Genomic DNA, 15779 nt, shown 5'->3' on the forward strand with positions numbered 1-15779 from the left:
AGTTTTTTTGGAGGTTTAGGATTAAGATTAGGTTTTTGGGTGTGGGGGGAGGGGGGTTTAGGTTTTTGGGGGTGGGGGTGGGGGGTTAGGTTTTTCTCGGGTTTATGTTTAGGGTTTAGTTTTAGGTTTTCGGGAGGGTGGGGGTGGGGGGGTTTAGGTTTTTGGGGGGAGGGGGGGTTAGGCTTTTGGTGGGAGGGTGAATTTAGGTTTTGGGGGGGGGGGGGGTGGGGGGTTTAGGTTTTTGGGGGGTGTCGGTGGGGGGTGGGTTAAGTGGTTTAGGCTTTCCGTATTAGTGCACATGTGCAGTACAACCAAAAAAATTTTTTTTTTTTTTTTTTGAAATTTTTTTCCATATATAAAAAGTAGCGATTTTTCTAAAAAAATTGTAAAAAAAAAAAATTGTATGTTTTTTAGGTTTTTTTTCGGCTTTTTTAGTTAGTTTTCGAGTTTTCACAATAAAAGTGGTTTTCATTTGAACTATCCCCTATATATATATATATATATATATATATATATATATATATATATATATATATATATATATATATATATATATAGTGGAGGGTTCAAATGAGAAGAAATTTTTTGTAAGAATAAAAAAGAACAAACTTCAACCAATAATAATGCTTCATTTTACTTCATTTAATTTTTGTATTTAATATGGGTGTAAGGGTATATTGGTAAAATTAGATAGATCATTAATTATTAGTCTTCCTTTTTAATAGCTAACTAAATTAAATTTGTAACTTATTTTTTAAAAAAATAAATTTTTTCAAAAAAGAAAAAAATTAATTTAAAGTGTAGGATAAATTATGAGGTGTGTAGGATGAATTACGAGTTGTGTAGGATAAATTTCAGTATGTGTAGGATAAATTTCAAACACGAGTAGGGTAAATTTTGATGTGTCTAGTCAAAAATTTTAGTGTGGAGGATGATACTCTTTATGACTAATTAATTAGTCAAAAATATAATAAATGAGATGAGAGAAAAAGTATTTAATGTTTTACAATTGTACCATTTGTTCTTTTTCTTCTCAATTTAATTTTCTTCTCAAATGAACCTCCCACTATATATATATATATATATATATATATAGGGGTAAGATTGAATAAAAAATTTATTTTGACTAAGTAGGAAGAGAAGGAATCTTAACCATTCATTTTTCAAATCAATGGTTAAGATGAAAATGTGGGAGAAAAGAGAAGTGCAAGGGTAACTTGCAAAAATCTTATTTATTGATTTTTTTTCTATCCACATGCAAGGCACATGCATATTCCACCCCCATTTTTTAAACGTTTATAACTTTTTTATACGACATTATTTTTTCATAAAAATTTCACCGTAAAATCGAGCGTTTTTTTATCTTTAATTTGAGTACTATATTGCTATATAAAATATGAAGATAAAAAACCCACTAAAATGTGTTGTATTTCTATGTCGTATAACATTTTTTGTGCTGGATTTTTTTGTCTTAAATTTTTTTTCTCAATTTTTTGTATTGGATTTTTTTGTACTACATTTTTTGCTGAATTTTTTCGTGCTATTTTTTTTTGTACTAGATTTTTTTGTGCTATATTTTTTTGTGCTACATTTTTTGTGCTACATTTTTTACGCTAGATTTTTTGTGCTACATTTTTTTGTTTTATTTTAGAAAACAAAAGGGTTGCCACATGTTATTTTCACTCCTATTTATAATAACCAAAATGCCCTTCATTCCTACTTATTAGGAGTGTCACATGTCATCATTACAATCCTTCTTAGCCTACTTAGGCAAAATCCACTTTTTAATGGATCCTTCCCATATATATATATATATATATATATATATATATATATATATATATATATAAGGTTAACGTACATCACATACGACAGATAATTACGCATGTTCATTTTAAAATCACGCGCGTTATAACTAAAAAATCCAAAATCACGCATGTTGAAACACAATAATTACGCATATTGAAAACATTAATCACGCATGCATGTTATAGAACAAATCACGCACGTTGTCGTACGTGAATTACGTTAAGCCATAATGTACAATATACTTTATATATATATATATATATATATATATATATATATATATATATATATATATATATATATATATAGGGGGCTGCTAGAATGAGAACCACCTCGAGTTGTAAGAACCGCGAGAACTACTTGATCCGGGGCGAGGTGGACCAATTTTTTTTTAAAAAACGTAGATGCATGTATTATAAACACATTCGTAAAAAAAATGAAAAAAAAAATGTCGTGCATGTAGTTTTTTACACCACAAGTTTGTGGTTTACGAGTTCCGTAAATTTACAAAAAAATTTGAGAAAACCCTAGAAAATTTGAGAAAACCCTAGAAAACCCAATCTCTCGGCTTTTTTTTTGAAAAAAATAACACATGTAATATACATGTTTTTAAGAGTTTTGAGCCAAATAAATCAAAAAAGCGTCGAGTGGTTTTTTTTAAAAAAAAAATAAACAAGTTTCAGCAACTTTTTGTCTTACACACGTAAGTGAAAAAGTTGCTGAAATTATAAACCCTAAAAGCTAAACCCTAAAGGCTAAAGCTAAAGCTAAACCCTATAGCTAAACCCTAAAGCTAAACCCTAAAGCTAAACTCTAAACCCTAAAGTTAAAACCTAAATCTAAACCCTAAGGCTAAACCATAAAGCTAAACCCTAATATATTTAGGGTTTAGGGGTTATGATTTAGGGTTAAGAGATCCTAGTTAGGGTTCGACGAGACGGTTCCAACGCCGCTGGAATGGGTCCAATTGGAGTTCGTTTGAGTCGGTTCCCCACTGTTCCCCACTTTTTTAGTGTTCCCCAATATATATATATATATATATATATATATATATATATATATATATATATAGGACAAAGATCCGTTAGGAACCACCCTTTATTGCGAGAACCGCGAGAACCAGTGTGAACACAAACAGTAATAGCTAAAAAAATCTAAAAAACACCCAAAAATTTTTTTTTATTTTTTTACTATTTTTTATATAAAAATCGCTACTTTTAGTATCCAAAAAAAAAAAAAATTTTTTTTTTTTAAATTTTTTTTTTTAAAAAAAAAAAATTTTTTTTTTTTGGCTACAAAAAGTAGCGATTTGAACATAAAAAATAGTAAAACAATAAAAAAAAATTTTTAGATTTTTTTTAGATTTTTTTTTGATTTTTTTAGATTTTTTAGGTTTTTTGGGGGTTTAGTTTTTAGCATTTTAGCTTGGGGGGGGGTGGGGGGGGGGTGGGGGGGGGTTTAGGTTTTTGGGTGGTGGGGGAGGGGGGTTTAGGTTTTGGGGGGGGGGGGGGTGGGGGGGGGTGGGGGGTTAGGTTTTTTTTAGGTTTTTTGAGGGTTTTAGTTTTTAGCATTTAGCTTGGGGGGGGGGGGGTTAGGTTTTTGGGGGGGGGGGGTGGGGGGTTTAGGTTTTTGGGGGGTGGGGGGGGTGGGGGTTAGGTTTTTTTAGGTTTTTTAGGGTTTTAGTTTTTAGCATTTAGCTTGGGGGGGGGGGTTAGGTTTTTTTTTGGGGGGGGGGGTTAGGTCTTTTTTTGGGGGGGGGGGGGGTGGGGGGTTTAGGTTTTTGGGGGTGGGGGGGTGGGGGTTAGGTTTTTTTTAGGGTTTTTTTAGGTTTTTTTAGCTATTTTAGCTTGTGTTCACATTGGTTCTCGCGGTTCTCGCAATAAAGGTGGTTCTCGCATGAACCTTAACCTATATATATATATATATATATATATATATATATATATATATATATATATATATATATATATATATATATATATATATATATATATATATATATATATATATATATATATATAAACCAACCCAGCTGCCTGGTCAATCTCAGAAAGAAGATAGGCCGGCAAACCGGATAAGCATATATATATACTACTTTAATAAGCATATAGGAAGGGCAGAAATGGTCTTAGGAATGTGTTGAAAACACACTTAATGCACAATGTACAACATTTAAAGCACAAGAAAACACAAACAATTTACCCCTTCAACTGATTCATCTTCAGCCGTCCATTTATCTGACTTTTCACACGGATCGCCATCTTCAGCCGTCCACTTCAATTCACACGGATCAAAGTTCATCAGACCTTCTTTCTCTCTCACAACTCACACATCTCACAACAAGCTTCATCAAACCTTCTCTCTCTTACCTTCTCTCTCTCAAGCGACTCAAGAACATCATCCACCTTTGTCTCTCACATCTCACACTTGATTCCAAATGTTGAGCAAGTAAAGGGTGTAGCAACATCAGTCCCCATCAGTACCATCTACCGTCGGATTTCATATAGATTTGTAGGCGGATATGTTTAACAGTGATGATTTAGGTTCTGATTTGTGACTGCAGGGTTTGATAAGTGGAGATTCCGGTGGTGGAAGCTTTGAAGATCGACAGTGACAAAGGCGGTTAGGGTTCCGGCCGCGAAACCGGCTTTCTGGGGTTTAATCATTGATGTTCATCATTCGGTAACAACATTGGTTCATGCATATTTTATAAAATTTCATTAAACTTTCAAACCCTAATTTTTTTCTATTTTACTCTGCCCAGATTTGCTCTTTGCTTTGGAGATATTTTAGCATTCACCAATTTTTCTACTTTGGCGTGTGTTATTGTAGATTTTCTAGCATGCATGTCAAGTAATTTGTATTGTTTTTTTGTTTGGTAGTATGTATACTGAGAGAGCGATTGAAAGTATTGTCTCATTATTTGCAAAAGATATGTAATTTGTTTAGAATTTTTCAGATAAGAGTTTAGAATTGGAAACCGTTAAGATGGATGGGTATCGAGATGGCCCTAGAGGGCTCCAGTGGATTACTAGCCTGCTTTCAACAGGGTATTATTTCTCTCTATGAATATACTAGCTTGCATTGACTGATTATTAGTTTTGATGATGCATCATTTTTTGGTTGCCATTTTTGTGGTTGAATCTCACAAATTGGTTCGTTTGGATTTCGTTATAAATACATAGCTTAAATGAAACAAATAGAACATTAATGCTTCTAAACAAAAAAAAGTTCAAATGCTTTGACTCGTAATGTTGATGCAGGTTTTATCCGATGATGAAAAACGATACAAATATGATAGGTATGGAGAGGCTAGGCTTAAATGTTGCATGGGAGCCACAAAGGGCAGCGGTGATGGCAGGGGAGCCACAAGGTGCCAAAAAGCTTCGAAGTGAAGATGTTGGCCTTGAGGTATTTCTGAGATTTGATTTGCTAATCTGAAATTGAGTTTTGTTGTTAATATTAGCAAGTAATTTAGTTATATTTCATAAACTTGATTTAGTTTTGTTCTTATTAGGTTGTGGCAGCCGGTGTTGTTCCAATTCTAATTACCAAAGGCATTGAGAAGACAAATAAAGCTTTGGTGAGGATTTAAAGATCTGTAAGTCGTTTTTTTTAATTTTGTTAACAGACTAGCGTCTGAATGGAGCTATGGGGCCATGAGGTTATGTTTGCATACTAACTGTTTGTTAAAAGTGTGGGTTTTTGCAAAAAAAAAAAAAAGTGAAATAAAATGGTTTTATTGATGTTAAATCCAAAACAGGTATAAATTCTGCTGAATTCTTGAAACTTTTGCACCATTTGTGCAATAGCTATCGTCTAATGAAGTTCAAATGTAAATACTTATGCTTTGAGGAGTTTTGGAAGTTATTGATTGGTTTTCCGGTTTGAAATTGTAATAATCAGATAAACAAAGGTTTAATTGTTTGGCAAGCTTTGATTATTGAAAAAAATAAGAGATAAAATGACTTAAAAGGGATTTTTTTTTGAGATAAAACATGAGACATCTTGTGAAACGGGAGATCTATTCAAATTACGTTAAAAAGTGTAAATATGATTTTTTATTTTAGCGTTAGATGATTAGTTTCAAAATGCAAATCCAAACACCCCCCTAAATGCTTGTTTTTAAGTGAGCGTGAAAACGAGCTCAAAACATCAAGAAACGAGCTCAAAGTTGCTGAGTCAAAGTTAGTCAAGTTAGAAGCTTTGTTGATCAACGCAAATGATGCAAGAGAAACAACTGAGAAAGAACTTGTATCGGTGAATGGAATAGTCAACGTGCTACTAGAAAGGGTAAAAAGATCCGATCTTGAGGTGGCGGAGTTGAAAAGTCAACTAGATATCAAGCGAAGAGAAGCAGAATCTCGACTCAAAGATGCCTACATTAAGAAAATGGCTGCAGAATCACGTGTGGCAACACTAGAAGCCGAGCTGGAATCCTTGATTCCGAAAGTTGACACGTTAGAAACAGAAGTCGGAAACGAGCGTGCTTTATCGGGAAAGATGAGAGACAGATGTTGGGTATTAGAAGGCGAGTTGGAATCGTTAAATATGAAAGTTGATTCGGTAGAAACAGAGGTTGAAAAGGAACGTGCCTTATCGAACGAAGAAGGTGGGAGCCAAATGCCGGGAATTAGACCAGTTGGAATCCTTGAATCTGAAAGTTGATTATTTAGAAACCGAGACAAAAAGGAGTGCGCTGTATCGGGGAAGATGGGATACAGATGTCGGGAATTAGAACGTGAATTGGAATCCTTGGTTTTGAAAGTTGATTTTCTAGAAACGGAGGTTGAGAAGGAGCGCACGTTATCGAAGAAGATGGGAGTTAAATGTCGGGAATTAGAAGGCGAGATTACAACGTGAAAATCAGTACCCAATACCCGCCATCCGAAATCCGGAGCTCATGATGAAATAGGTCAGTTTACTTGATAAGCAACTTATATGTTTGAATGCTATGCAATTAATATCGGTGGTATATCGGTTATCGGTCCCCATGTAAAATATCGGTGTCAAATATTGGTCAGAATATTGGTACCGATATCACCGATATTTGACCAATATCACCAATATTTGACCGATATATCACTGAGTTGTTGGTGTTACATTGCTATATATATAAATTCTGCATGGTATTAAAATTACCGATATCCCACCGCGATAACCTATATCTCAATTATCGGTCCTTGACCGATATCCGATATTTTACCGCATTAACTACATAGCTTGAATGTGAGATATAAACAAATTGTTTATGATGGAAAGCTTTTTAATGTTTTGAAACAGGATACTGAACTAGCATTGGCTGGTAGTCGTCAACTAAAAACGCTTACAACGCTTGAAGACTTCTTGATTGACACGAACGAGTTCAGTAGAGGTATTTGAGTTAAAGACTGCAGCCTTCTACCAGCAAAACGATGGCAAGTAAAGACGTTTTGATTATCTTTTTTTCTATATACAAAGTAACGATATTAAGATTTGTAGATTGTTGTATTCAGTCACATTCATTCGTATACGAAAGATATTTCAAAAGTTGTGTTATATTTAGATGAAATTTCGTTTCATGGTGCGTTTTGGTGTCTACGTAGCCGGCTGCTGCATATTACTTGAACCTGAAACTATATATATGGCCTGTATCTATCATCCAAAGGGGTCTTCTGTGAGAAGTAACAATGAAATTGTTGTATTTATATTATGCCTGCCTTAGTTTTATGTTTATCTACTGTGAATGGATGTAAGTCAAAACCACAAGCATTATGTTCATATGTAGAATTAGAGTGTAGTTTCTTTTCTATATTAGTTATGAACCAAAGTGCAACACACAAGCTATTCAGGTTCCTTGTAATCTTAAACTAAAAAAAATTATCAAATCTACTAAAAGCACATTATATTTATGATCCGTATACATTGAAATTGTTATTATTTGTTGGAAATATATTGCAGAATTATTGAAAAATAAAGTAAATTTGAGTTGAGTCATAATAGCTTACAAAGGACATTTTACATGATAATTGATGGATCCAAGATTTTTTTGCACATGGTTTATTTTGGTAGATTCTTACTAATTATTACTTTTTTTGCCAAATTATACAAGGTTTTCAACTCCTACAGGTTAAATGGGGTCAATTCATAAAGTCAGCTTTAAACAAAATGGGTCAAATTGTTTTAAAGTCCCTCAAGTGTTATTTAAAAATTTAAATTGCTAATTCATGTTTTTCTATAAAGTTGCATTATTATTAAAACGATAATGAATTCTAAAAACACATAGGTCTTAGACAAAAAAAAAAGTGATTTAGGTCAACACAACTACACGATCCGTAATAAAAAGTCAACTGTTCAACTTGTTATCTACCCTGCCAGTTGGTCACTCGCTCGGACTACTATATTTGTTGATGAAGGATAACGAGGGCAAAAAACCGTTGCATTATGCTGCTGTTTGCGAGAGAGAACGCATAGCCGAGCTGCTTGTGAAGAAAAACGCGTCAACAGATATAAAAGACGATGACGGAAACTATCATGCCCATCTTTGTGATTCAAACGAGCCGAGCTTAAATGAGCGCAGCTGCTGCGTATTGTTGGACGGATCAACCTCACTGCGGCTGCGCAGCCGCAGCGAGCGCAATTTGCTGAAGGTTTTCTTTTAATGAGTTTTTCTTTGTTTAATTTGTAGTTTGCTGAAGGTTTAGTGTGATAATGACAATGTCTCAAATGAAGACATTGGATTTGGATGAAGGATGGAGTTATATGCAGACTGGGATACTGAAACTGAAGAAAATTCTGGAAGGACATGTAGAACAGGTCTGCACCATTTTCTTTTTCGGGTTTTGGCCGGTTTGGGTCCGTGTTTTGACCGGATAGAGGTGAAACCGGTTTTGATGTTTTCGGTTCGAATCCTTTTTCTTCGGCCAGTTTTAAACTGGTTTATACGTGCGAATTACTAACAAGTGTTGTGTTTTCCGTTGCATCACGAATTTGGTTTTGGTTATGGCTCAAAAGCAAACCACCCCGTAAATAGCCTTAAACTCACCAACCTAAGTGATATGTTTCCCGCCGCATCGCGCGGGTAAACGACTAGTATATATATATATATATATAGGGTAGGGATCCTAAGAGAAGTCCACCCTATTTGAGAAACTTGAGAAGCAATCTGGACCACACATTTTCGCTAAGCAAAAAAATGCAAAAAAAAGGTGAAAAAAATGCAATTTTTTTTTTTTTTGGAAAAATCGCAGCTTTTTCTTTAACGATTGAATTTTTATTTTATTTTTTTTTTAAATTTTTGTGATTTATACACATGTGTATATTGTTAATCTTTTAACTATACATATATGTATATTGTCAATTATACATATATGTATATACATGTTTAAAATTGAAAAAATATGTGTTATAAATCCTAAACCTTATACCATAAACACTAAAGTTAAACCTTAATGCTAAACCCTAATTCAAACCCTAATGCTAAACCCTAAAGCTAAACCCTAATTCCAAACCCTAAAGCTAAACCCTAATGCTAAACCCTAAAGCTAAAACTAAACCAAAAAGCTAAACCCTTAATGCTAAACCCTAATGCAAACCCTAAAGATAAAGCTAAACCCAAAAGTTAAAGCTAAACCCTAATGCTAAACCCAAAAGCTAAACCCTATTGCTAAACCCTAAATACTATTACTAAACTCTAATGCTAAACCTTAATGCTAAACCCTAAACCATACAGCTAAACCCTAAACCTTAATGCTAAACCCTAAATACTAATGCTAAACCCTAAATAACACTTATTTTTCAATTTTAAACATGCATATACATATATGTATAATTGACAATATACACATGTGTATAAATCCAAAAAATTTTTTAAAAATAAAAAATTAAATCCTTAAAGAAAAAGCTGCGATTTTTCCAAAAAAAAAAAAAATTGTATTTTTTTACATTTTTTTTGTATTATTTTGCTTAGGGAAAATGTGTGGTTCAGAATGTTTCTCAACTTTCTCAAATAGCCTACTACTTCTCACATGATCCTTATCATATATATATATATATATATATATATATATATATATATATATATAGGGGAAGGTTCATTTGAGAAGAAAATTTTATTGAGAAGAAAAAGAATAAAAGGGTATAATTGTAAAACATTAAATAGTTTTTTTCTCATCTCATTTATTATTATGTTTGACTAATTAATTAATCATTAAGACTATAATCCTCCACACTAAATATTTTGCCTACACACATCAAAAGTTATCCTACACATTTCGAAATTTATCCTACACACATTGAAATTTATCCTACACAACTCGTAATTTATCCTACACGCCTCGTATTTATCCTACACTATAAATGAAATTTTATTTTTATTTTTTGTGAAAAATATATATTTTAAAAATAATTTACAAATTTAATATAGTTAATTATTAAAGATGAAACTACCAATTAATGATGTATGTAAGTTTACTAATATACCCTTATAGTTACATTAAGTACAAATATTAAATGAAGTCTAATGAAGCATTTCTATTGGTTGAAATTTCTTCTTTTTTCTTCTTACAAAGAATTTCTTCTCATTTGAACCCTCCACTATATATATATATATATATATATATATAGGGAGGGGCTCATGCGAGAACCACCCTTATTGTGAGAACCTTGAGAACAATGTGAACACAACCTAAAATAGCTAAAAAAAACCTAACCCCCACCCCAAAAAAACCTAAACCCCCCCACCCCCCACCCCAAAAAAAAAAAAAAACTAACCCCCCCTCCTCCAAAAAAAAAAAAAAAAAAAAAAACTATACCCCCACCCCCCAAAAAAAAAAAAAAACCTAAACCCCCCTCCCCACCCCCCAATGATGATGCCATTAATGGCGCCCTATATGGTGTCAAGGGGCGCCATTGTTCTTATTTCTCCATACCTACCAGACTAGAAAATATAGTTGTATATGTAATTCCCACTCATTCTCAATTTTTTTTTAGTGTGAACAAGCCCACAAATTCTATGCACTATGTCCTTTGTAAAATAAGTATATTTGTGTGGAGATAATATATCACTCCAATCATGCATCATCTAGATGACTTGACCAATTCCCTCTACAAGTCAACCCAATTTTCTTTCAGACTTTTCAAACCAACCCACCCACACAAACATAAACCAAAACCTGAATTTAACATAAATCTCTCACGACAACACACATCTTTTATATGCTTTCCCTACCAAATTCTCTCAAATCATGTGCTCCACCGATACTTTAATGGCGTTTCTGCTGTTCCTCTCTTTCTCTCTCATCATTTCTCTCTCATCTGGAGCTGGAGCTGACACAATCACCGCCAACCAATCTATATCTGGAGATCAAACAATCACATCCAAAGATGATCATTTTACACTGGGATTCTTCAAAGCAGGTAACTCTTCAAACTATTACATAGGTATATGGTATACAAAAGTTTCCACCGTCCCTTCAACAGTTGCTTGGGTGGCAAATAGAGACACCCCAGTTCGTGATCGATTCAGTTCTGAGTTAAAAATCATTGATGGCAATTTGGTCTTGTTAAATGAATCAAAATCACAAATTTGGTCAACTAATTCTTCTAGCACAAATTCAGTTATTGCTGTTCTTCTTGATGATGGTAACTTAGTTTTGAGAAGTGGGATCAATTCTAGTGTAAACACTTGGCAAAGTTTTGATTTTCCTGCTCATACTTGGTTGCCTGGTGCTAGACTTGCTTATAATAATATTACTGAAACTAAAACGCTTCTAACTTCATGGAAAAGTACCGATGATCCTGCCGAAGGGTTGTTTTCTTTAGAGCTTGATCCAATTGGGAAACAATATTTGATTAAATGGAATAGAACTACTCAATATTGGACTAGTGGTTCTTGGAATGAAAGAGATAAGCTTTTTACTTTGGTTCCAGAAATGAGGTTGAATTATATTTATAATTTTAGCTATGTTTCGAATGAAAACGAGAGTTATTTCACTTATTCGTTGTATAATCCTGCGATTATATCGAGATTTATAATGGATGTTTCTGGTCAAGTTAAGCAATTGTCATGGTTAGATGCTACATCACAGTGGAATTTGTTTTGGTCCCAACCTAGACAACAATGTGAGGTTTATGATTATTGTGGGGCTTTTGGTTCATGTAGAGAAAGTGGATTGCCTTTTTGCAATTGCTTAACTGGTTTCAGTCCTAGATCGCAAACCGATTGGGATGTGAATGATTTCTCTGGTGGGTGTGTGAGAAAAACTGAGTTGCAGTGTGGGAGAACTTCTGAAAGATACGGGTTTCTCCGGGTTACATCAGCCAAGAACAAGCCTCCGAATTCGACTTCTTTGGCTGTTGGGAGCTCTGCGGAATGTGAAAGTTCTTGTATGAATAGTTGCACATGTAAAGCTTACTCTTATGGCAGTGATGGGTGTTCTATTTGGGATGTGGAACTCCAGAATCTTTCAGAGGATAATAGAAATGCGTTAACAATTAATGTCAAAGTTGCTTCAAAAGATCTTCCAAGTAAAAAGAAGAACAACGGGGTTATTATTGGCGCGGTTGTTGGTTCAGTCATCGGTGTGGTCTTAATCGTGTGCTTGATATGGTTTCTGATACACCGAAATAGATCTATTGGAAAAACATCAGTAGAAGGCTCATTGGTGTCCTTTGTTTATAGAGATCTACAAGCCGCTACGAAGAATTTCTCTGAGAAGTTAGGTGGTGGTGGGTTCGGTTCTGTGTTCAAAGGTACTTTGCCTGATTCCAGTGTTGTAGCCGTTAAGAAACTTGAAAGTGTTAGTCAAGGTGAGAAACAGTTTAGAACAGAAGTAAGCACAATTGGGACCATTCAGCATGTGAATCTTGTACGCCTTCGCGGATTCTGTTCAGATGGTAATAGCAAATTGTTAGTGTATGATTACATGCCAAATGGGTCACTAGATGCGCATCTTTTCAGCAGCAACAAGCTTCTAGATTGGAAAACGAGGTATCAGATCGCACTTGGAACTGCTCGGGGACTGGTTTATCTTCACGAGAAATGTCGCGATTGTATAATCCATTGCGATATAAAGCCAGAAAACGTTCTTTTGGATGCTGACTTGTGTCCAAAAGTTGCAGATTTTGGTCTCGCGAAGCTAGTTGGTCGCGACTTCAGCAGAGTTCTAACGACCATGAGGGGAACGAGAGGGTATCTAGCACCAGAATGGTTATCAGGAGTCGCCATCACAACTAAAGCCGATGTTTACAGCTATGGGATGATGATGTTTGAGTTCATAAGTGGTGCACGTAACTCAGAACATGGAGAAAACGGGAAAAAGAAATTCTTCCCCATGGAAGTCGCAAACGTGCTCATTGATGGTGGGGATATTCTTACCCTATTAGACCCTAGATTGGATGGAGAAGCAAGTGTAGAAGAACTCACAAAACTATCTAAAGTTGCGTGTTGGTGTATACAAGACGATGAGGAAAACCGGCCTTCGATGAGTCAAGTAGAACAAATTCTAGATGGCGTTTTAGATGTTAACATGCCTCCAAAGCCACGAGCACTCCAATTATTCGTTGAGAACAACGATGATGTTGTTTTCTTCACCGAGTCATCGACAAGCCAAAGTTCACAAGCTCATAGCAATCCTTCGAGCCACGTTTCACAGGCTAAGAGTGCTGCGTCCCTTTGAAGACAGTTATATTTTAATGGCAATATACGGATATATATATATGGGCAAAAGATCAAATACAAATAATCTTAACATACTAAACATCCAAATTGAAGGAAAACCCAAAAAGACAAGGTGGCATTTTTGTAATTACCACCAACTATCAAAGTTACAACCAAAAATACCTAAAAAAACACAAATTTTTTTTTTAACATTTTTTATTAAAAAATCGCTACATTTCGTTAGCAAAAAAAAAAAAAAAAAAAAAAAAAAAAAATTTTGGCTGCTACTAAAAGTAGCGATTTTTTAATAAAAAATGTTTAAAAAATAAAATAAAATAATTTGTGTTTTTTTTTATTTTTTTAGGTTTTTTGGGGGGTTTAGTTTTTAGCATTTTAGCTTTGGGGGGGGGGGTAGGTTTTTTTTAGTTTTTTGGAGGGTGGGGGGTTTAGGTTTTTCTTGGGGGTGGGGGGAGTGGTTAGGTTTTTTTAGGTATATTTGTAGAGTAACTTTGATAGTTATTGATAATTACAAAAATGCCACCTTTTCTTTTTGAGTTTTCCTTCAATTTGTATGTTTAGTATGTTAAGATTATTTGTACAAGAACTTTACCCTATATATATGTTAAGAGATTGCGATTATTATTGTATAATTATTATTCTCTCAATATAGTTGAACCTGGCTATAATTAGTTTGGTTGCTAGTCTTGATGTCGCATTGTTCTATAGATAAGAGTGACGAGTTTATTTTGTAAGTGTTGAAACTTATATATGGTTTCTCCTTTCTTTAACACTCCTTTCTTTAAACTTATATATGGTTTCTCTAGCTATTGTGGCAATTATCGGCTAGAGCAGTTATCAACATCATTCCTGCTTCATAAGATTCAATTTCTTAATTGATTCTACTGGTTCTGTCAAAAGATAGTTAGGAGTTTTACTATAACGGGTGGGTTTAAACCCACGCGTTGCGGCAGGTGATAATTCGGTAGGTAACGGTACATCCGCTATTGCAAAGAAAGAGAAACAAAAAAATATAGTTGTGATACAAAGTATGGACACATTCGAATAGTTGGTTTGTTTGTTGAGTTAAAGTTGGATAATTAAACAAAAAAGAAGATTTTACAAATTATTGAAAAATATTAATTACGTAAAGTAATAAAGAAAATCCTAATTAGCAGAGAACATTCAATAGTAGATCATTAAATCACCAATAAAGTCAAGACTATTGAAAAAAATAAAGATAAGAAAAGGTGGGATAACGAAATAGATGTGGGAGATATGTGTGATGCTCACAAAAATATGAGGGGCTATTTGGCAACGTCTAAATGGTTAAGTGCTGAACTAGTAAGAGGTCTGAATCATTAAGTGCTGACCAGTAAGAGGTCTGAACTATTAAGAGTCTGTATAATGCTTAACCGTTTAGATGCAAATGTCTGACCAATTCAGATTAGAGCTCTTAACCATTCAGACTCTTTATAAATCTTAAACATTCAGAGGCAAATGCCTAAACCATTCAGACATCTGCTCGTGAAACACACACTTTGAACCATTAAGTGCTGAACCAATAAGAGTTCTGAACCATTACGAGCCTCATTAAGAGGTAAACAAACAGCCCCATTAAGTGCTGAACCAATAAGATGTATGAACCATTACGAGCCTCATTAAGAGGTAAACAAACAGCCCCTAAATATCTATCTAAGCGTAATCTACAAGAAAAAAAGGCTTAAACCCAAAGAAATAGTAAATTGTAAGTATATAGCTATCTAGTTAATATTCTGATATATCAGTTTTTGGTCTCCTGTCGAGATATCAGTGCAAGATATCGGTGCCGATAATATTAACAATTTTGATCAATATTGGACTGATATTTGACTGATATATCCCCGATTTTCCCGATATCAATATCTTTTTTCTTAGTTCCACCATCCGTGTTTCTTCTTATTATTGTTATTAGTGTTTTAAGTCTTAATTGTTGATTGTTAGTGTTTTAAGTCTTAATTGTTAATTGTTAGTGTTTTAAGTCTTAATCAGTTCCTACTTACTACAATTGTTAGTGTTTTGGAAGTTGCAAAAAGTTCATTTGTTAATGGAAGGAAAATATACTGAATTGTTAGTGTTAAATTGTTATATATAAAAATCTAGCATGATATTAAAGTTGCGGATATCCCACCGCCAATGGCGGACTCAGGATTTTTTTTCCAATGGGGTCCATTTTTTTCGGTTTACAAAATTTTCATAACAAAACGTTAAAAATTTTGGGTCGATCCTCGTTCGGGTCGGGTCAGAGCGAAGTTTGAATTAGATTTAAAAAAAAAAAAACATGCTATACAAGGAT

The 15779-nt window shown here is 34.1% G+C and overlaps 1 protein-coding gene across 1 annotated transcript; it reads left to right on the top strand.

Annotated features, from left to right (window-relative positions):
- Positions 1 to 10875: 10875 nt before the first annotated feature.
- Positions 10876 to 13635, top strand: LOC110926085 (G-type lectin S-receptor-like serine/threonine-protein kinase At2g19130). The gene has a single exon (XM_022169838.2). It carries the CDS (start codon positions 11034 to 11036, stop codon positions 13464 to 13466), a length of 2433 nt encoding a protein of 810 aa, XP_022025530.1. The 5' UTR covers positions 10876 to 11033; the 3' UTR covers positions 13467 to 13635.
- The last annotated feature ends 2144 nt before the right edge of the window (positions 13636 to 15779 follow it).

This window comes from Helianthus annuus, chromosome 17 (genome assembly GCF_002127325.2).
Source record: "Helianthus annuus cultivar XRQ/B chromosome 17, HanXRQr2.0-SUNRISE, whole genome shotgun sequence".
Classification (NCBI taxonomy): Eukaryota; Viridiplantae; Streptophyta; class Magnoliopsida; order Asterales; family Asteraceae; genus Helianthus; species Helianthus annuus.

Bases quoted from the DNA above. Each gene is read 5' to 3' on its own strand.
- LOC110926085 (XM_022169838.2), top strand. From the start codon at position 11,034: ATGTGCTCCACCGATACTTTAATGGCGTTTCTGCTGTTCCTCTCTTTC.